This window comes from Mauremys mutica, chromosome 15 (assembly GCF_020497125.1).
Source record: "Mauremys mutica isolate MM-2020 ecotype Southern chromosome 15, ASM2049712v1, whole genome shotgun sequence".
Taxonomy (NCBI): Eukaryota; Metazoa; Chordata; order Testudines; family Geoemydidae; genus Mauremys; species Mauremys mutica.
In genome coordinates, this window is record NC_059086.1 from 37072749 (window position 1) to 37093031 (window position 20283).

Below are 20283 nucleotides of genomic sequence, written 5' to 3' on the forward strand. Positions count from 1 at the left end.
GGGGCGGGGCGGTGAGTCCATGAGGGTGGTGGGGGCCGGGGTGACATGATTCCTCCATGGGTGGGGCTGGGCTAGGGGGACGGTGAGTCCCTGAGGGTGGCGGGGGCCAGGGCGACATGATTCCTCCATGGGGGCGCTGGGCTGGGGAGGTGACTCCTCCATGGGGGGCGGGGGCTGGGCTTGGGGGGGGACGGTGAGTCCCTGAGGGTGGCAGGAGCTGGGCTGGGGTGACATGACTCCCCCATGGAGGGGGGGCTGGGCTCCCCAATGGGGGGCTGGACTAGGCTGTCCTGGGGCTGGTGACTTTCCCCTGTTGGGGGGGGGGGGCTGGTGAGGTGCATGATGGGAGCTGTCCTCTTTCGCAATGGACCGAAACTGGCACCCCCACCAATTTTTGCCACACTCAAAATGGCGTCTAGCCAGACAGTTACGCCTGCGTAGTGTGAGCGCCCGCGGCTGCCACATTCAACATGGCAGTCGGACGCGGTGTCCCTACTACGCATGTGCGGTTGATATCAACGGGCTCGGTTGCCGCAATCAACGTGGCCCTCGTCGGCCACACCCAACATGGTGGACCTCCCGCGCAGGCGCTTTGTTGTCCCCACAGCGCGCCGCATTCACTATGGCGGTATCTCTGTTGCGCATGCGTACTCAGCGCACAGGAGGCGTCACCTCCGCCCCTCTCAAGATGGCCGAGGCTTTGCGCATGCGTTCTGATGTCTCTTGACACCCCCCCCCCTCCCCTGGCTCCTTGTCGCGCGTGCGCTCTCCACGCGCCCCGTGACTCGCTCAGGGTGGCAACCGGAAGCGCCCGGCTCAGGGGTGGCGCGTGGAGGCGGCGGCGGCCAATGGGAGGAGGGTTGCCATGGGAACGGGGGGGGCGGGGCTCAACTGTCACCGCCTCCCCGCCTGTGTTGGCGGGAGAGTCGGAGACTGACTGAGCGGCCTGAGGTGAGCGGGGCCGGGCTGGGGAGCCGGGGGGGGCCATGGGGGGTGGAGGGAGGCTGGGGGGGAGCCGGGGGGGCCATGGGGGGTGGAGGGAGGCTGGGGGGGATCCGGGGGGGGAGGGAGGAGGAGGAGGTGGGGGCTATGGAGGGAGGCTGGGGGGCCGTTGGGGGCGCGAGGAAGTTGGTGGGGGGGAGGGGTTGGGGGCTGTGGGGGAGCAGGAAGGATGGAGGGACCATGGGGGTGGGGGAAAGGTGGGGGCTGTGGAGGGGCAATGGGGAGCCATGGGGGGCGGGGGAGGAGGTGAGGGCTACGGAGGGGTGATGGGGGACCCCTGGGGGTGTGGGGAGGCCGGTGGGGAGCCATGGAGGGAGAGGGGAGGTTTTGGGGAGCCATGCAATGGGGAACAGCATTAGCAATAGGGCTGGCAGTGTGGGGGAGGGAGGGTAATGGCTGGGGGGGGATATGGAGTAGGGCAGATTGGTGGTGGGGGGAGTTACTGGTTGGGGGATGTAGTTTGGTGGGTGGGACATAAAGCGGGGGGCTGGGCTGGCGGTGGGGGGGGGCAAGGCTGGGTGTGGGGCAGTGGGGGGTTGGCTGGGCGGGGGGAGCGACTGAGTATGGGGTGGGGCAGGTGACTGGGTGAGAGGTGGCTCAGGCTGGAGTTGTGGGGCGCACCCTGGGGGGGTCTCTCCTCACCCCATCTCCCTGCCCCCCAGAGCCAGGATGGAGTCCAAGCGGAAGGTGCCCGTGGTGGGGGCTGGCGAGGGGGACCCCGCTCCGGCCCCACGGAAGCGGCCCAAGGGGGCCGACTGGGAGGACGACGGCCCCTCGCACTTCGAGGAGGAGCTGGCCCTGCTGGACGAGGTGGAGGCCGAGATGGCGCTGGAGATGAAGGAGTCGCAGCCGGCCCCTGACACGGTGCCCCTGGGTGAGACGCGGAGCTGACCCCAGTGCAATGCCGGGGAGCCTCAGTAGGGGGTGCGGTGTTGTGGGGAGAGGGGCGGGAAGTGGGGTGCCAGGGGAGGCGGGAAGGGGGCGCTGCGGGAGCTGGGAAGCGGGGTGCTGCAGGCAGCAGATGGCTTGGCTTGGGGGACGGCTTAGACCCGTCTGATGCCTGTTTCCTTCCCCCTCAGGGAGCCTGATCTCCTCCGTGGGGAACCCCAAGTGGCAGAGGCCCCCGCCCCCCAGGATAAACCCTACCCAGGACGCGCTCTGCTTCCAGCAGGTGGAGCTGGACTACTATGTGGGTGAGCCACAGCCCCCGCCCCCCCTCCCGCTCCCCCCAGTGAGCTGGGGGGGCGCTAGCGGGTTAAAGCAGGGTGGCTGGGAGCCAGAACTCCTGGGTTCTCTCCCCACCTCAGGGAGGGGATGGGGCCTGATGGGTAGAAGCAGGGGGTGGGGGGAAGGGAGCCAGGACACCTGGGTTCTCTCCCCGGCTCTGGGAGGGGAAGCAGGTCCAATGGGTTAGAGTGGCTGGGGAGGGGGCCCTGCAGCCAGGACTCCTGGGTTTCTTTGCTGGCTTGGCCCTGGCTGTCCCTTCTCCCCGCAGTGGGGCTTACGACCCCCTGGCTCCAGTCTGGCTGGGCTGGTTAATTGGTGTCGTGGGTCGATCTCTGCCCCGCTGAGAACCCCGGGCATTCTGGGGTGCGGCTGCTTTCGGGGTTGGGGGGAGCTCTCTGGGGCTGCTGGGCTGTTCCCTGACTGGGGGCCTGGTGCCTGTGCTGGGGGTGGGAGGTTGGGGGGCTCCGTCTCTGACCCTGTCCCTCCCCCAGGCGTCTCTGTGCCAGGCATGCCTGGCGCCACCCAGGGCCCGGTGCCCATTCTCCGGATGTTCGGCGTCACCGCAGCCGGGAACAGCGTCTGTTGCCACATCCACGGCTTCGCCCCCTACTTCTACGTGCCCGCCCCGGCCGGTGAGTTGCCTCCTGGTGTGGGGAGGGGAGTGGACAGCTGGCTGAGCCCCCTCTGACCCCCTGCCCCATCTCTGCCCCCAGGCTTCCAGCCCCAGCACCTGAGCGACTTCCAGCGGGAGCTGAATGGGGCCGTGCTGCGGGACCTGCGCTCCAACCGGGAGGGGCTGAGCCGGGCCGTGCTGGCCGTGGAGATGTGCAGCAAGGAGAGTGAGTGTGTGTGTGTGGGGGGGGGGTCTGGGATGGGGGGCAGGCTGGGAGCTCCCCCCCCCCCAGTCATGGGTGGCGTGAGGGGTCCCCGGGCTTGGGGAGCAGGGGTTGGGGGACTCATGCCCATCTGACCTGACCCCTGGGGGTGTGGAGCAGGGAGGGGTGAGGGATGTGGGAGTGTGTTGGGGGGGGGGGCGGTGCCCATCTGATGTCTCTTCTCCTCCCCCCCAGGCATGTACGGGTACCACGGGCAGCGCCGCCTGCCTTTCCTGAAGGTGACCCTGGCGCTGCCGCGGCTGGTGGCGCCCGCCAAGCGGCTGCTGGAGCAGGGGCTGCGCTGCGAGGGGCTGGGCGTGCTGGGCTACCCGGCCTACGAGGCCAACATCGACTTCGAGATCCGGTAGGGCCCCCCCCGCGCCCGCCACGCCGAGCCCCTGCCATGCGCCACCTCCCCCCCCCCCGCACGCATGACATGCCAGGCTCCTGCTATGCGCCGCCAGGCCCCCCCCGCGCGCCTGCCCCGCCGGGCCCCCGCCACATGCTGCATCCCCCCCCGACCTGCCAGGCCCCCCACCCGCGCCTGCCCCGCCACACCCCCGTCCCAGCCCCCCTCACTGAATTGCACCCCGGGGGTGGGGGAGCCATGCCCCCCTCACCCAGTCGGGGCGGCTGGTCCTGGATTCCTCCGCACTGGGTCTCAGTCCCCCCATTCCACCCCCAGGCATTGGGCCCTCCTCATCTGCCTCCTGCGTTGGGGCTGCCCCCGCTCCCGCACCGATGCTGGGCCCCCTCCTCTGCCTCCTGCGTTGGGGTGGGGCCTCTCCTCCTCTCCCCCACCCCCTGCCTTGGGGCGGGGTCCCCCATCCCAGTCCCCCCATGCACTGTGGCCCTCTCCCCCATCTGCCCCCCATGCAGCCCTCTGGCTGCCCAATCTGCTCCCCAGCCTGGGTCCTGACCCCTCCCTCAGCATTGGGTCCTGCCCCCTGCTTTGTCCCCCCCCCACCCACCCCGGCTCACTCGTTCTCCCCACCCAGGTTCATGGTGGACCGGGACGTCGTGGGCTGTAACTGGATCGAGCTGCCCCCGGCAAATACCGGCTGCGCCCCGAGCAGCTCACGGGGGAGCCCCCCAAGGAGCTGGCCAAGGTACCCCCGTGGGGTGGATCTGTGAGCGGGGGGTGTCTCCAGTGGGGGGGTCTGTGGGCAGGACGTGTAGTGCGAGGGGTCTCTGGCCTGGGTGTGGGGCACAGGGGGCCCATTGGGGTGGGGCTGCTGCCGCCAGGGCGGGAAGGAGCAGTTGGGGAGCTATGGAAGATTTGGGGTTTGAGGTGTGGGGGCTCATGGGGCTGGGGTGGGGGTGCAGAACCCCCCAGCTGACCCCCCACTTCCCCTTCCCCCCCAGGCCTCGCTGTGCCAGCTGGAGGCTGACGTGGGCTGGGCAGATTTCATCAGCCACCCCCCCGAGGGCGACTGGCAGGGCATCGCCCCACTGCGGGTACTGAGCTTCGACATCGAGTGCGCCGGCCGCAAAGGTGGGGGGCAGCCCGGTGGGGTGGGGGGAAGCTGGGGAGGGCGCTGCCACAGATCCTTAGGTTAGACCCCTTGCCCTGCAGCCCCCGTGGGCCCTGGCAAGCCGGTCCCACTGAATCGCACCCCGGGGGTGGGGGAGCCATGTCGGGGCGGCTGGTCCTGGGCCCAAGGTGCAGTTATGAGGCCCAGGCACCAGGGCGCCGCCTGCCTTGCAAGCAGACAGGCCTCTGCTACCTGCTAGGAACCAATGCAGCACATGGGGAAACTGAGGCACACACAGGCCTGGTCAAAATACTACAGAAAATTCCCACTGTGTCCCGGGGCGTAAGGGGCAGGGGAGTCGGGGGAGGCGGTTGGGGGCAGCAGGAGGTGAGGATGGCTGCCGGGGGAGTGGAGGGACGAGTGAGCTGGAGGCAGGCTGGGTCCAGCCAGGGGCCTCCGCAGTCACTGCCATCATTAGGGGCCAGAGTGAACGCCGAGCTCCAGGCTCGCTGCGGACCCGCCCCCCTATCCGCTGCCCCCTCCGTCCCCAGGGATCTTCCCGGAGCCGGACAAGGACCCGGTGATCCAGGTGGCCAACATGGTGCTGCGTCAGGGGCGAGCGCGACCCCTTCATCCGCAATGTCTTCACCCTCCAGAGCTGCGCCCCCATCGTGGGCTCCCAGGTGCTGTGCTACTCCCAGGAGGCCGAGCTGCTCAAGGTACTAGGGGCTAGGGGGCCCTGTTGGGGGGGGGGCATGAGGGGCCCGGGGCTGGGGGGTCTCTGGCTGTCCCCCCCTGACCCCTTTCATCTGTGGCAGGCCTGGGCGGAGTTTGTGAGGATCGTGGACCCTGATATCGTCACCGGCTACAACATCCAGAACTTCGACCTGCCCTACCTGCTGCAGCGTTCCCAGGCCCTCAAGGTAGCGGGGACCCCGCCCCCCATTGCCCTCTGAGCCCTCCACTGACCCCCAACAGCCCCCGCCCCCTCTCTGAACTGCGGGGACCCCCCACCACCGACCTGCCCTACCTGCTGCAGCGTTCCCAGGCCCTCAAGGTAGCGGGGACCCCGCCCCCCATTGCCCCCGACCTCTCCACTGACCCCCAACAGCCCCCGCCCCCTCTCTGAACTGCGGGGACCCCCCACCAACCTGCCCTACCTGCTGCAGGCCCTCAAGGTAATGGGGACCCCGCCCCCTGACCCGCAGCATGGGACCTCTCCCCCACCCCCCCGCCGCGCAGGGGGTCAGGGTTCCCCCCGCCTGAGCCAGGTGCAGCCTGTGACAGTGCCCTGTGTGGGGGTGTTCCTGGGCCCTGCTTCGCTCCCCATGTTCCCCAAGGAGAGCGGAGCTGCCTCCCCCCCACCCCCGGGCCTGACACCCCAGCTCACCCCCTTCCCCCACCCGCTTCCGGCAGGTCTCCACCTTCCCCTTCCTGGGCCGCATCCTCGGGCGCAAATCCCTCATCCGGGACTCGTCCTTCCAGTCCAAGCAGATGGGGCGGCGGCGGGAGAACAAGGTCATCAATGCCGAGGGGCGCATCCAGTTCGACCTGCTGCAGGTGGGGCTGGCTGGGGGGGGCCGAGGGGGCTGGCTGGGGGGGGGCTGCGGGGCCGGGTTGAGGGGGTTGGGTTGAGGGGGGCTGCGGGGCCGGGTTGAGGGGGGCTGGTTGGAGGGGTGGGGGGCTGTGCAGGGCTGGTTGAGGGTGGCGGGAGGCTGCGGGGGGCGGGTGGGGGGAGCTGCGGTGGGGGGCCGAGGGGGGCTGGTTGTGGGAGGGCTGGTTGAGGGGGGCTGCGGGGCGGGGCCGAGGGGGGCTGGTTGAGGGGGGCTGTGGGGCGGGGCCGAGGGGGCTGGTTGGGTGGGCGGGGGGCTGTGGGCGGGGCCAAGGGGGGCTGTGGGGGGCTGGTTGGTGCTGCGGGGCGGGGGCATCACGGGGGTCACAGTCCGGGTGCTCGGGAACCGCTCTGAGCGAAGCCAGGCATTCAGGGCTCGGCGTCGGCGCTTCCTGGGTCCGACCGCGGCACGTTCAGCCCCCACGGGCTCCCTGCCCCCCCACCCCGCAGCCAGCCGGGACTCTCAGCCAGCCGGTATCACCGCAGGGTTATTGGCCGACGGGAGCACAGACAGCAAAGTCCATCTTGGGGGGACCCAGAGCCTGGAGCCCTGGACTCCCCCCCCACACACACACACACAATGTCCCAAACCAGGAGAGTGACCCCTTCCTGCAGCCCAGCCCCAGACCCGCCCGGTGCTCCTCTGTCAGAGACTCAGGACATGGGCTATCGGCTCCCTGGGGGGTGCCCCCTTCAGTGCGACAGCCCTTCTTGGGGGGCCGCTCTCCCTCGGGGTCCGGCCCCTCCACCTCCTGCAGCCGCCCCTCTCTGAGCCTCAGCGCGTCTGTCTCTGCCGTGGGCCCCTCGGGGAGTCCCCTCGCTCCGGACCCCCCGGGCCTCCACTCCCAGAGGGAATAACGCCCCCTGCTCTCTAGCCCGGAGCGACTCAGCCAGCGTAACACAGGAGGGTTATTGAGCGTTGAACCCAGCGCAGGAAACTCTCCAGCCTCAGGCCTGGCCCCCCTCAGCCCAGCACGTCCCAGTCCCCCTGCAGCCAGGTGGGCTCTGCCCCCCCCCTCCAGCCCCGAGCCCTCCTGCTCCCAGCTGGGCATCTGAGACCCCCGGCCCCAAGGCCCCCTCTGTCCATTGTCTTGTCTCCTGGGTCTCCTCTCCCCTCCCGTCCTCTGGCCCCTCTGGCTGGACCCGGCTGGTCAGGTCACCGGGGTCCGTCCCCGCAGCCCATTGTCCTCCCCCCGGCCAGAACCGGCTGCGACTCCTGAGCCGGGTCTCCGGGGCACCAGGGCACCAGTCGCTGGGGTCTCCATCCTCCAGGCCAGCGGCCGGGGTCCCGAGTTCCCTCTCTGGTCCTCTGTGCCCACAAACTCCCTCCCCCCTCCCCTCGTTACCCCGTAACACCCGGGGACACTGAGTCCCACCCCCTCGGCATGCAACCCACTGGGAAACATGGAAAAACCTAGAAACCCCCCCCCACTTCGTCACAGGGCCCCTCTCTCTACCGGCCTGGAACCGGTTGGTCAGGTCACTGGGGTCCTCTCTCCTCAGCCCTTTGTCCTTCCGCTGCCTCCCAAGCTGGGGCAGGCCCCTGGGTCACCAGTCCTAGGGTCCCCCATCCCCAGGCCCTTGTCCGGGGGTCCCAGCCGCTAGGCGAGGTCACCCCTGGTCCTCTGCACCAACAAAACCTCTCCCACCACCTTGTTAAAGACGCAGGGAAACTGAGGCGCCCACCCGCGATTCATGTACAAAGCCACAAATATCCCCCCCCCTCTCCGTCCTTTGTCCCTTTCCCGAGCCAGCGGCCACCTGGTCTCTTTGTTCTCCAACACCCGGTTGATTCCGGCAGAAACTGGGCCGGGCCGTGAGTCGTCAGGCTCCAGAGTGTCGGGCTATTGTCTGTGGCCAGGCGGCAGTACCATGCCTGCCCGCTAGGGGTCACTGCAGCACTCGGTCCCTTGTCCCACCGCCTCCATGGGGGAAACTGAGGCACCCACACACCACGGTATTCAGGGAAAACCTTAAGAACAGTCCCATTTCGTCGCTGGGCGGGAGCGAGCGGTGCCGGGGGGTGGGGTCTGTGGGTCAGTAATGAGGGGTACCGGTGGGGAGGAGCGCCGGGGGGTCTCACGGTCCCGCCCCCCCCAGGTGCTGCTGCGCGAATACAAGCTGCGCTCGTACACCTTGAACGCCGTCAGCTTCCACTTCCTGCAGGAGCAGAAGGAGGACGTGCAACACTCCATCATCACCGACCTGCAGGTGAGGGCGGGGCCTCTGCAGGGGAGGGCGGGGCCTCAGCATGCCCCGCCCCTGCTCTCTCCCTCCCACCTGACGGGCCCTCCCTGGGCTCCCCACACCTGACCCGGCTCGGCCCAGCCCCCCGCCACCGTGTCCTGTCCCCCCAGAACGGGTCGGAGCAGACGCGCCGGCGCCTGGCCGTGTACTGCCTGAAGGACGCCTACCTGCCGCTGCGCCTGCTGGAGAAGCTGATGTGCGTCATCAACTACATGGAGATGGCGCGGGTCACCGGGGTGCCGCTGGGCTACCTGCTCTCCCGGGGCCAGCAGGTCAAGGTGGTGTCGCAGCTGCTGCGCCAGGTGAGGGGAGCCCCGGGGGGGGGGGCTCGGGCTCGCCCGGCTGCGTCCGGCCCCTGGGAAGAGCCCCCGTCCGTGCGACGCCTTCTCGGGGGTCCAGCCCCAGCGCTGAGCCCCCCAGCCCCTCCGCCACATCCCCCCCCTTCCAGCCGGGCCCTCTGTCCCCTCCCAACAACTACCTCCTTTGTCCTCAGTGCCAGGTAAACTGCTCACCTGGGCCCCCGTCTTCCAGCCTTTGTTCCCCCCCCCACCCACTGGCCAGACCTGGTTGCTCCCAAGCCGGACTGGGCCTCCCGGGCACCAGTCACTGGGTCCCCCATCTCCAGGCTGTTGGCAGGGTCCCGGCTGCTGGGCAAGGTCACACCTGGCCCCCTGCGGTAACGACCCCCCCCCCCCGGCTGCCCCCTGTTATACACACAGCACACAGGGAAACTGAGGCACACACCGTGTTCTTGCACAACGCTAAGGAAATCCCCCCACTTCGTCCCAGGGCAGCTCCTGCCCAGGCAGGGGAGGGGGCCGTTGCGGAGGTGGGGGGCTGAGGGGGTTGGGGATCCTCCGGCTGGATTCCCCCCCCCCCCACACACACAGGGCCCTGATGTCCCCACTCCCCACAGGCCATGAAGCAGGACCTGGTGATGCCCGTGGTGAAGTCGGAAGGGGGCGAGGACTACGCCGGGGCCACGGTCATCGAGCCTCAGAAGGGGTGAGTGCGTGGGGAGGGTGCAGTGGGGAGCAGCCCGGAGGGAGCTGGGGGGGGTCGGTGGGTCTGCGGGGCGGGGTCCCCATGGGGAACGGTGCTGGGAGGGGCTCGGGGGGGGGGGGGGTTGGCACCAGGAGACAATAACCTCCCCCACCCCCCCCAGGTACTACGACGTGCCCATCGCCACGCTGGACTTCTCCTCCCTGTACCCCTCCATCATGATGGCTCACAACCTGTGCTACACCACGCTGCTGCAGCAGGGGGCGCCGGAGCGCTACGGGTGAGGGGCGGGGGAAATGGGTCCACGTGCCACATGGGGGTGGGGAGGGGAAGGGGGTTGGGTGACGGGGGAGGGGGCTGTGGGGTGCTCTGTGCTCCACGGGGTGGGATGGGTGGCAGGGGGAGTGGGGGAGATGGCAGGGGGCTGGGCCATGAGGGGCAGGGGCAGCGGGGGGGGCCCTGTGCTACACGGGGGAGGTGGGGTGGGGAAGGGGGTGGGTGCTGGGGGAGGGGGCTGGGCTGTGGGGGTCCCTGTGCTACACAGGGGGAAGGGGGATGGGTGGCAGGGGGGTGGGGGAGATGCAGGGGGCCGGGCCGTGAGGGGCAGGGGCAGCGGGGGGCCCTGTGCCCCAGGGGGAGGGGGAGCAGGGTGGAGATGGGGACCCCCCTCCCACGCCAGCTCTGGGGGGGCTGGGACAGAGCAGAGCTGGGGTTGCCCCCAGGCAGTGTCTGGGCTGGGGTTCTGCGAGGGGGACGGGATGGGACGGGACGGGGGGGGCACCGGGGGTGTCCCTGAGCCCCCCCCCGCCATCTCCCCCCAGGCTGTCCCCCGAGGAGTTTATCCGCACCCCCACGGGCGACCTCTTCGTCAAGGCCTCCGTGCGCAAGGGGCTGCTCCCCGAGATCCTGGAGAGCCTGCTGGCCGCCCGCAAGAGGTGAGGGGGGGCGCTCGGCCCGGGGGGGCTGGGCGGGGGCTGTGGGAGGCACTGGGATTGTGGGGCGGGGACGGGGCTGCGTGGGGGGAACATGGGGGTCGCGGGGACTCGGCATAGCGCCGCCCCCCCGCTGATGGCGTTGACCCCTCCCTGGCGCAGGGCCAAGGCGGAGCTGCAGCGGGAGACCGACCCCTTCAGGCGGCAGGTGCTGGACGGGCGGCAGCTGGCGCTCAAGGTCAGCGCCAACTCGGTGTACGGCTTCACCGGCGCCCAGGTGGGCAAGCTGCCCTGCCTGGAGATCTCCCAGGTGAGCCCGGGGGGGGGGGGCTGGGCTCCCTCCCCCTCCCCCTCCCCAGCCTGGGCCGGGGGGGATTTCCCAGGTGGGGCTGGCACTGCTGCCCCATTGTCTGTCTGTCCGGCTGGGGGGACTCAGGGACTTTCTGTGCCCAGCCCAGCTCCAGGGGCTTCCCTGGCACTTCCTCAATCCGCCCCCGGCCCAGCCAGGGTCAGAGCCGCGCCCACCCCACACCCCGCCCCGGCAGCGCTCCCGCCCCGGCCTTCCCGAACGCCGGTGCTGGGCGCAGCCGGAGCCGTCCCCACCAGCCGCGTCTGGGCTGGGGGTCGGGACCCCTCGCCTGGGGCTGGGACGCGGCCCCTCGGGGGTGGGGGCTGGGCGCACGGGGACCCCTCGCCCGGCGCTGGGACGCGGCCCCTCTGGGGGAGGGGGCTGGGTGTCGGGACCCCTCGCCTGGGGCTGGGACGCGGCCCCTCTGGGGGAGGGGGCTGGGTGTCGGGACCCCTCGCCCGGCGCTGGGACGCGGCTCCTCTGGGGGGGAGCTGGGCGCACGGGGACCCCTCCCCCGGCGCTGGGACGCGGCCCCTCTGGGGTGGGGGCTGGGTACGCGGGGACCCCTCGCCCGGCGCTGGGACGCGGCTCCTCTGGGGGGGGCTGGGTACACGGGGACCCCTCGCCCGGCGCTGGGACGCGGCCCCTCTGGGGGGGGGGCTGGGTGCGCGGGGACCCCTCGCCCGGCGCTGGGACGCGGCCCCTCTGGGGTGGGGGCTGGGTGCGCGGGGACCCCTCGCCCGGCGCTGGGACGCGGCCCCTCTGGGGGGGGGGGGCTGGGTGCGCGGGGACCCCTCGCCCGGCGCTGGGACGCGGCCCCTCTGGGGGGGGCTGGGTACATGGGGACCCGGCACGGGGACCCGGCACTGGGACACGGCCCCTCTGGGGTGGGGGCTGGGTGCGCGGGGACCCCTCGCCCGGCGCTGGGACGCGGCCCCTCTGGGGGGGGCGCTGGGTGCGCGGGGACCCCTCGCCCGGCGCTGGGACGCGGCCCCTCTGGGGGGGGCTGGGTACACGGGGACCCGGCACTGGGACACGGCCCCTCTGGGGTGGGGGCTGGGTGCGTGGGGACCCCTCGCCCGGCGCTGGGACACGGCCCCTCTGGGGGGGGCGCAGGGGCTGGAAATACAGGGCCCCCCTCACCCGCTGCTGAGAAACTCTGCACAGCTTTGGGGTAGCAAGTTTCCAGTGCCCAGCGCCTCCTACAGCCCCTTGCAGCCCAGCCCCCGTAGCGCCGCCCTGGGGCAGTGGGGCCAGGCCCCCGGCTGGGCAGAGGGCCCCTGCCTGAGTCTGTGGGGCCCCTGCACTGGCCAATCCCTGCTCAGCTCGGGACAGGGGCTGTGCTGGGCCCCGCCCTGCTTCCTGCGGGTACCGCTGCTCCGGGGGGGCGTGGGGGGGCTGGCACCGGAACAGGAGCCTGTTGTGTGTGAGTCAGGCCAGGCCGTGTGCCCATCACATGGGGGCATGGGCAGGGGGTGAGGGGCACCGGCAGGGCTGGGGGTGGGGGATCTGGGCTGGCAGGGGGCTGCGGGTTGAGTGGGGGGCACTAGCAGAGCTGGGGGTCCGTGCAGTCTGTCCCTGGTGAGAGGGGGTCTCTTCCCCCCCCCAGCCCCATTACCCCTGTGTCCCCCCCCCCAGAGCGTGACGGGTTTTGGGCGCCAGATGATTGAGAAAACGAAGCAGCTGGTGGAGTCGAAATACACCCTGGCCAACGGGTACAGCGCCGACGCCAAGGTGAGGGGTCTGTGGGCTGGCTGGTGTGGGGCAGGGGCTCTTACCCCACTCCCCCACCCCCCTGGTGCTGTATGGGGACCTGGTGTGGGGGGGTAGGTCTCTCTCACCCTGCCTGGCCCCCCCAGGTGGTGTATGGGGACACGGGCTGGGGGGGGGCTGGATCTCTCTCACCCCTCTGCCCCCCCTCAGGTGGTGTATGGGGACACGGGCTGGGTCGGGGTGGGGGTGGGGGGGCTGGATCTCTCACCCCTCTGCCCCCCCCCGGTGGTGTACGGGGACACGGGCTGGGGGGGGCTGGATCTCTCACCCCTCTGCCCCCCCCCCGGTGGTGTACGGGGACACGGGCTGGGGAGGGCTGGATCTCTCACCCCTCTGCCCCCCCCCAGGTGGTGTATGGGGACACGGGCTGGGGGGGGCTGGATCTCTCACCCCTCTGCCCCCCCCAGGTGGTGTATGGGGACACGGGCTGGGGGGGGCTGGATCTCTCACCCCTCTGCCCCCCCCCCAGGTGGTGTACGGGGACACGGACTCGGTGATGTGCCGCCTGGGGGTGCCCTCGGTGGCGGAGGCCATGCGCCTCGGGCGGGAAGCCGCCTCCTGGGTCTCCGGCCACTTCCCGCCCCCCATCAAGCTGGAGTTCGAGAAGGTGAGTGTGGGGGGGGGGGGGGGCTCATCTAACCCCCGACCACACCGGGCAGCGCCTCTGGGGCTGGATCCGTGCGTGGCCCTCGGGGGGGGGGGCGGGTACGGGGGGCACAGGGCTCTGCAGGGGGGGCAGGTATGGGGGGAGCAGGGCTCTGCAGGGGGGCCCGGGGGGGCAGGTACGGGGGGCGCAGGGCTCTGCAGTGGAGGGGGCCGGGGGGGCGGGTACGGGGGGCACAGGGCTCTGCAGGGGAGGGGGCCGGGGGGGGCAGATACGGGGGGCGCAGGGCTCTGCAGGGGGGCGGGTTCGGGGGGCGCAGGGCTCTGCAGGGGAGGGGGCCGGGGGCGCGGGTTCGGGGGGCGCAGGGCTGTGCAGGGGAGGGGGCCGGGGGGGGCAGATACGGGGGGCGCAGGGCTCTGCAGGGTGGCAGGTTCGGGGGGCGCAGGGCTCTGCAGGGGAGGGGGCCGGGGGGGGCCGGGTCGGGGGGCGCAGGGCTCTGCAGGGTGGCAGGTTCGGGGGGCGCAGGGCTGTGCAGGGGAGGGGGCCGGGGGGGCGGGTACGGGGGGCGCAGGGCTCTGCCGGGTGGCACGTTCGGGGGGCGCAGGGCTCTGCAGCGAGGGGGGGGCTCTGCAGGGGGGGCAGGTTCGGGGTGCGCAGGGCTCTGCAGGGGAGGGGGCCGGGGGAGCGGATACGGGGGGCGCAGGGCTCTGCAGGGGGGGCAGGTTCGGGGGGCGCAGGGCTCTGCAGGGGAGGGGGCAGGGGGGGCGGGTACGGGGGGCGCAGGGCTCTGCAGGGGGGGCGGGTACGGGGAGCGCAGGGCTCTCCAGGGGGGGGGGGCGGGGGGCGGATACGGGGGGCGCAGGGCTCTGCAGGGGGGGCCGGTTCGGGGGGCGCAGGGCTCTGCAGAGGGGGGCCGGGGGGCGGGTACGGGGGGCGCAGGGCTCTGCAGGGGAGGGGGCCGGGGGGCGGGTACGGGGGGCGCAGGGCTCTGCAGGGGAGGGGGCCGGGGGGCGGGTACGGGGGGCGCAGGGCTCTGCAGGGGGGCGGGTTCGGGGGGCGCAGGGCTCTGCAATGGGGGGGGCGGGTTCGGGGGGCGCAGGGCTCTGCAGGGGGGCGGATACGGGGAGCGCAGGGCTCTGCAGGGGGGGCGGGTTCGGGGGGCGCAGGGCTCTGCAGCGAGGGGGGGGCTCTGCGGGGGGGCAGGACTCCACCCCTCACCCCCGCCCCCCAGGTGTACTTCCCCTACCTGCTGATCAGCAAGAAGCGCTACGCCGGGCTCTACTTCTCCGCCAGCGCCAGCGCCCACGACAAGATGGACTGCAAGGGCATCGAGACCGTGCGCCGCGACAACTGCCCCCTGGTGGCCAACCTCATCAACACCTGCCTGCGCAAGCTGCTCATCGACAGGTGGGGCGGGCGCGAACCCAGGAGCCCTGGCTCCCAGCCCCCCGCTCTAACCACTAGGCCCCACTCCCCTCCCCCCTCCCAGAGAGAACCCAGGAGCCCTGGCTCCCAGCCCCCTGCTCTAACCACTATCCCCCACTCCCCGCCCAGAGCTGGGGGGAGAACCCAGGAGCCCTGGCTCCCAACCCCCCGCTCTAACCACTAGACCCCACTCCCCGCCCAGAGCTGGGGGGGAGAACCCAGGAGCCCTGGCTCCCAGCCCCCCGCTCTAACCACTAGGCCCCACTCCCCTCCCAGAGCTGGGGGGAGAACCCAGGAGCCCTGGCTCCCCTAGGCCCCACTCCCCTCCCCTCCCAGAGCTGGGGGGAGAACCCAGGAGTCCTGGCTCCCAGCCCCCCTGCTCTACCCACTAGGCCCCACTCCCCTCCCAGAGAGAACCCAGGAGCCCTGGCTCCCAGCCCCCCCCGCTCTAACCACTAGGCCCCACTCCCCTCCCAGAGCCAAGGAGAGAACCCAGGAGCCCTGGCTCCCCTAGGCCCCACTCCCCTCCCCTCCCAGAGCTGGGGGGAGAACCCAGGAGTCCTGGCTCCCAGCCCCCCTGCTCTACCCACTAGGCCCCACTCCCCTCCCAGAGAGAATCCAGGAGCCCTGGCTCCCAGCCCCCCTGCTCTAACCACTAGGCCCTACTCCCCTCCCAGAGCCAGGGAGAGAACCCAGGAGTCCTGGCTCCCAGCCCCCCTGCTCTAACCACTGGCCCCCACTCCCTGCCCAGAGCCACGGAGAGAACCCAGGAGTCCTGGCTCCCAGCCCCCCTGCTCTAACCACTAGGCCCCACTCCCCTCCCAGAGCCAGGGAGAGAACCCAGGCGTCCTGGCTCCCGCCCCCTGCTCTAGCCCCAGCCCCTCCCCCGGCTGCGGGGGGAACCCAGGCGTCCTGCTCTGACCCGGCGTCTGGCAGGGACCCGGCGGGCGCGGTGGCCCACGCCAAGGAGGTGATCTCGGACCTGCTGTGTAACCGGGTGGACATCTCCCAGCTGGTGATCACCAAGGAGCTGACCCGCACGGCCCACGAGTACGCCGGCCACCAGGCCCACGTGGAGCTGGCCGAGAGGTGAGGGCCCTTGGGGGGCAGCGGGGGGCCCCTGGGGCCGGGCCCCACCCAGCAGGCGGGTGCTGCCCCGGTGCTGGGTCTCGCTGGGGCCCCGGCCCTGCAGCTGAGCCCCCCCCGGCCCCGCGGGGAGCTCCCTGGGGGGGGCGCTGAGGCGTGACCCAGGGGAAAGGCAGAAATAGCTGCCCCGGCCCACCTGCGCCGGCCCCACCCCCTGGAAACAGCCCCCCCCGGCACTTCCTGTGGCCTCCGCAGCCTCGCCGGGGGGGGCGGGGCAGCAGCAAGCCGGCTCCCAACCCTCCCCCCCGCTCCCCCAGCCCTGCCCCCCTCCCCCAGCCCTGCCGGTGCCCCTCACTCCCGACCCGCAGCCCCTGCTAGCCCGGCCCTGCCCCCCCCAGCCCCGCCGGTGCCCCTCACTCCCGACCCGCAGCCCCCTGCTAGCCCAGCCCTGCCCCCCTCCCCCAGCCCTGCCGGTGCCCCTCACTCCCGACCCGCAGCCCCTGCTAGCCCGGCCCTGCCCCCCCAGCCCTGCCGGTGCCCCTCACTCCCGACCCGCAGCCCCCTGCTAGCCCGGCCCTGCCCCCGCCCAGCCCTGCCGGTGCCGCTCCCTCCCGACCCGCAGCCCCCTGCTAGCCCGGCCCTGCCCCCGCCCAGCCCTGCCGGTGCCCCTCACTCCCGACCCGCAGCCCCTGCTAGCCCCGCCCGGCCCCCCCCCAGCCCTGCCGGTGCCCCTCACTCCCGACCCGCAGCCCCTGCTAGCCCAGCCCTGCCGGTGCCCCCCACTCCCGACCTGCAGCCCCTGCTAGCCCAGCCCTGCCCCCCCCAGCTTCGCCGGTGCCCCTCACTCCCGACCCGCAGCCCCCTGCTAGCCCAGCCCTGCCCCCCCCAGCCCTGCCAGTGCCCCTCACTCCCGACCCGCAGCCCCCTGCTAGCCCGGCCCTGCCCCCCCCAGCCCTGCCGGTGCCCCTCACTCCCGACCCGCAGCCCCCTGCTAGCCCGGCCCTGCCCCCCCCAGCCCTGCCGGTGCCCCTCACTCCCGACCCGCAGCCCCCCGCTAGCCCAGCCCTGCCCCCACCAGCCCCGCCGGTGCCCCTCACTCCCGACCCGCAGCCCCTGCTCGCCCGGCCCCGGTCCTGCTCTCACCCCCAATCTCCGCAGGATGCGGCGGCGGGATCCGGGCAGCGCCCCCAGCCTGGGCGACCGCGTCCCCTACGTCATCGTGAGCGCGGCCAAGGGGGTGGCGGCCTACCTGAAATCGGAGGTGAGTGGGGGGGGCTGGAGGAGGGGAGCATTGGCAGATGGGGGGGTCCCTGCTGCCCCCCTGCTCTGACCCCCCCGGCCCCCTTGCAGGACCCCATCTATGTGCTGGAGAACAACATGCCGATCGACACCCAGTACTACCTGGAGCAGCAGCTGGCCAAGCCCCTGCTGCGCGTCTTCGAGCCCATCCTGGGCGAGGGCCGGGCCGAGAGCGTCCTGCTGCGTGAGTGCCCCCCCGCTGAACCCCCCCGGCGCCCCCCGCTGCCCCCCGGGCGCCCCCCGCTGCCTCCTGGGACGTGCTCGGCCCCCGTCTCCGGGCTGGGGGGCCCTGAGCGTTGGGGGGCCCGGCCCTGACCCGTCTCTCCCCACAGGAGGGGAGCACACGCGCTGCAAAACCGTCCTCACCTCCCGGGTCGGGGGGCTCATGGCCTTCGCCACCAAACGCAGCACCTGCCTGGGCTGCCGGGCCAGCCTGCCCCACCACGGTGAGTCGGTGTCCCCCCTTGGCCCCCGCGTCCCCCTGCCCCACCACGGTGAGTCGGTGTCCCCCCTTGGGGGCCCCCGCGTCCCCCTGCCCCACCACGGTGAGTCGGTGTCCCCCCTTGGGGGCCCCCGCGTCCCCCTGCCCCACCACGGTGAGTCGGTGTCCCCCCTTGGCCCCCGCGTCCCCCTGCCCCACCACGGTGAGTCGGTGTCCCCCCTTGGGGGCCCCCGCATCCCCCTGCCCCACCACGGTGAGTCGGTGTCCCCCCTTGGGGGCCCCCGCGTCCCCCTGCCCCACCACGGTGAGTCGGTGTCCCCCCTTGGCCCCCGCGTCCCCCTGCCCCACCACGGTGAGTCGGTGTCCCCCCTTGGGGGCCCCCGCGTCCCCCTGCCCCACCACGGTGAGTCGGTGTCCCCCCCTTGGGGGGCCCCCGTGTGCCCCGCCCCCCATGGTGTGTGACCCCCGCGTCCCCCTGCCCCACCACGGTGAGTTACCAGCCCTGTGTGCCCCCTGCCCCCCCATGTCATCCTGCCCCCCTACGGTGACACCCCCCAGCCGGCCGGGCCCCCGCTGCCCCCCCGTCAGAGCATGTGATAACCCTCCCCCACATCCCTGCCCGGGTGGGGTGGGCGGGGAGCTGGTGGCGCCGAGTTCCGGGCCAGCGGGTGGCGCAAGATCCTGTGGGGCGGGGGGTGGGGGGGTGTCTCCAGGGTGTTGTAACCAGAGAAAAGCCCCGTGCCAGGTTCTCCAAACTCCCCTGCCCCCCCCCCGGTGACCTCTGAGTCCCCCGGGGGTCCCCACGCCGAGCCTGAGTCCCCCTGGGAGCCCCCTGCCCCCCCAGGGTAACCTGAGTCCTGCTGGGGGTCCCTGAGCCCCCGGGGTAACCTGAGTCCTGCTGGGGGTCCCTGAGCCCCCCTGCCCCCCAAGTAACCTCTGAGTCCCACTGGGGGTCCCCCCTCTCCCACCGGGGGCAGAGCTGGGAGGCTGCCTGGGGCTGGGGGGGCTAGTGGGAGCCCCAGGGTCAATGGGGAGGGGTTGGGGCTGGGGGGCCCTGGAGGGCGGGTCGCTGACGTGTCTCCCCACAGGCGCGGTGTGTAAGTTCTGTGTGGGGCACCAGTCGGAGCTGTACCAGAAGGAGGTGAGTTGGGGGGCACGTATGGGTCTCACCATGGCCGGGGGGGGTGGGGGTGGGTCAGGAAACATGCTGTGGGGCTGGGACAGGCCCATGCGTCTGCTGGTTAAAGCATGGAGGAGGGCAGGGAGCCAGGACTCCGGGGTTCTCTCCCCGGCTCTGGGAGGGGAGTGAGGGATAGTGGTTAGAGCAGGGGGGCTGGGAGCCAGGACTCCGGGGTTCTCTCCCCGGCTCTGGGAGGGGAGTGAGGGATAGTGGTTAGAGCAGGGGGGGCTGGGAGCCAGGACTCCGGGGTTCTCTCCCCGGCTCTGGGAGGGGAGTGAGGGATAGTGGTTAGAGCAGGGGGGGCTGGGAGCCAGGACTCCGGGGTTCTCTCCCCGGCTCTGGGAGGGGAGTGAGGGATAGTGGTTAGAGCAGGGAGGGCAGGGAGCCAGGACTCCGGGGTTCTCTCCCCGGCTCTGGGAGGGGAGTGAGGGATAGTGGTTAGAGCAGGGGGGGCTGGGAGCCAGGACTCCGGGGTTCTCTCCCCGGCTCTGGGAGGGGAGTGAGGGATAGTGGTTAGAGCAGGGGGGGCTGGGAGCCAGGACTCCGGGGTTCTCTCCCCGGCTCTGGGAGGGGAGTGAGGGATAGTGGTTAGAGCAGGGGGGGCTGGGAGCCAGGACTCCTGGGTTCTCTCCCCGGCTCTGGGAGGGGAGTGAGGGATAGTGGTTAGAGCAGGGGGGGCTGGGAGCCAGGACGCCTGGGTCCTGTGCCAGCCTTGGGATGAAGGCTGCAGGCCCAGCCCCTGTTCTGAGGTGTGGGGGGGGCTGCATATTGGGGGAGATGCCCTGTCTAACCCCCCCCCCCTCCGGATTTCCCCCCCCCCCCCCAGATCTCTCATCTCTCGGCGCTGGAGGAGAAGTTCTCTCGGCTCTGGACCCAGTGTCAGCGCTGCCAGGGCAGCCTGCATGAGGACGTCCTGTGCACCAGGTATGCCCCCCCCCCCCGCCGGGGGGCAGGAGGTACCGGGGGGGGGGGCGACAGGGCTGGCCAGGCCCTGGGGGGGCAGGAAGGTACCGGGGGGGGGGGCAGGCGGGTTCTCCGCTCCCAGCTCCTCCCTCGGCGCAGCCGGTTCCCACGGGAGCCGGGGGCTGAAATATGGTTTTATGCCCCGGCCCCCCCGCCCCCCCCGGGCGTTTACAGCCGCTTATCGGGTTGCGTAAACAGCCGGCTCCCACGGGGGGGGCGGGGGGGGGGGAACGGCCGGGCCCCGGCTGGCGTCTTTATAACCCCATAAATCCAGCACCTGCCGCAGCGGCCTCCCCCGCCCCCCCCTGCAGGGGGTGGGGCTCAGTTCACCCCGAGCACCCCAAAAATCTCCCTCCCCGGGCCCCCCCGTTCTGCACTGACCCCCCCCCTCTTCTCTCCCCCCCCCCCAGCCGGGACTGCCCCATCTTCTACATGCGCAAGAAGGTGCAGAAAGACCTGGATGACCAGGAGCGGCTGGTGGCTCGATTCGGGCCCCCCACGTGGTGACCGGGGCCCCCCCCCGGCAGGGGGGCAGGACATGGGGGGGCTCAGCCCCTCCCTCGCCAAGGGAGGTTCCCCGGGCGGGGCTGGGGGGGGCCTTCGGGAGCTTTGTAATTTTCTATTTTCTACCTGGAATAAAGATTCTTATTTTCAATGCTGGGAAATTCTCCTGGTTTATGGGGCATCAGGACTCCTGGGTTCTCTCCCCGGCTCTGGGAAGGGAGGGGGGGGGGCTAGTGGTTAGAGCGGGGGTGGCTGGGAACCAGGACTCCTGGGTTCTCTCTCCGGA

At 72.0% G+C, this 20283-nt stretch overlaps 1 protein-coding gene across 1 annotated transcript; it reads left to right on the plus strand.

The window, feature by feature from the left end:
• The first annotated feature begins 820 nt into the window (after window positions 1–820).
• Window positions 821–20146, plus strand: POLD1 (DNA polymerase delta 1, catalytic subunit). The gene is given in 29 exon segments (XM_044987896.1): window positions 821–951; window positions 1665–1876; window positions 2082–2195; window positions 2721–2861; window positions 2943–3068; window positions 3300–3468; window positions 4103–4149; window positions 4152–4213; window positions 4470–4599; window positions 5131–5192; window positions 5194–5298; window positions 5398–5502; window positions 5996–6139; window positions 8292–8402; window positions 8549–8740; window positions 9355–9443; window positions 9604–9720; window positions 10262–10375; window positions 10535–10682; window positions 12360–12455; window positions 12964–13101; window positions 14330–14505; window positions 15460–15612; window positions 16768–16870; window positions 16960–17092; window positions 17241–17354; window positions 18439–18491; window positions 19357–19454; window positions 19904–20146. Coding segments are annotated over 28 exon segments (3342 nt in total). The 5' UTR covers window positions 821–951; window positions 1665–1671; the 3' UTR covers window positions 20001–20146.
• The last annotated feature ends 137 nt before the right edge of the window (window positions 20147–20283 follow it).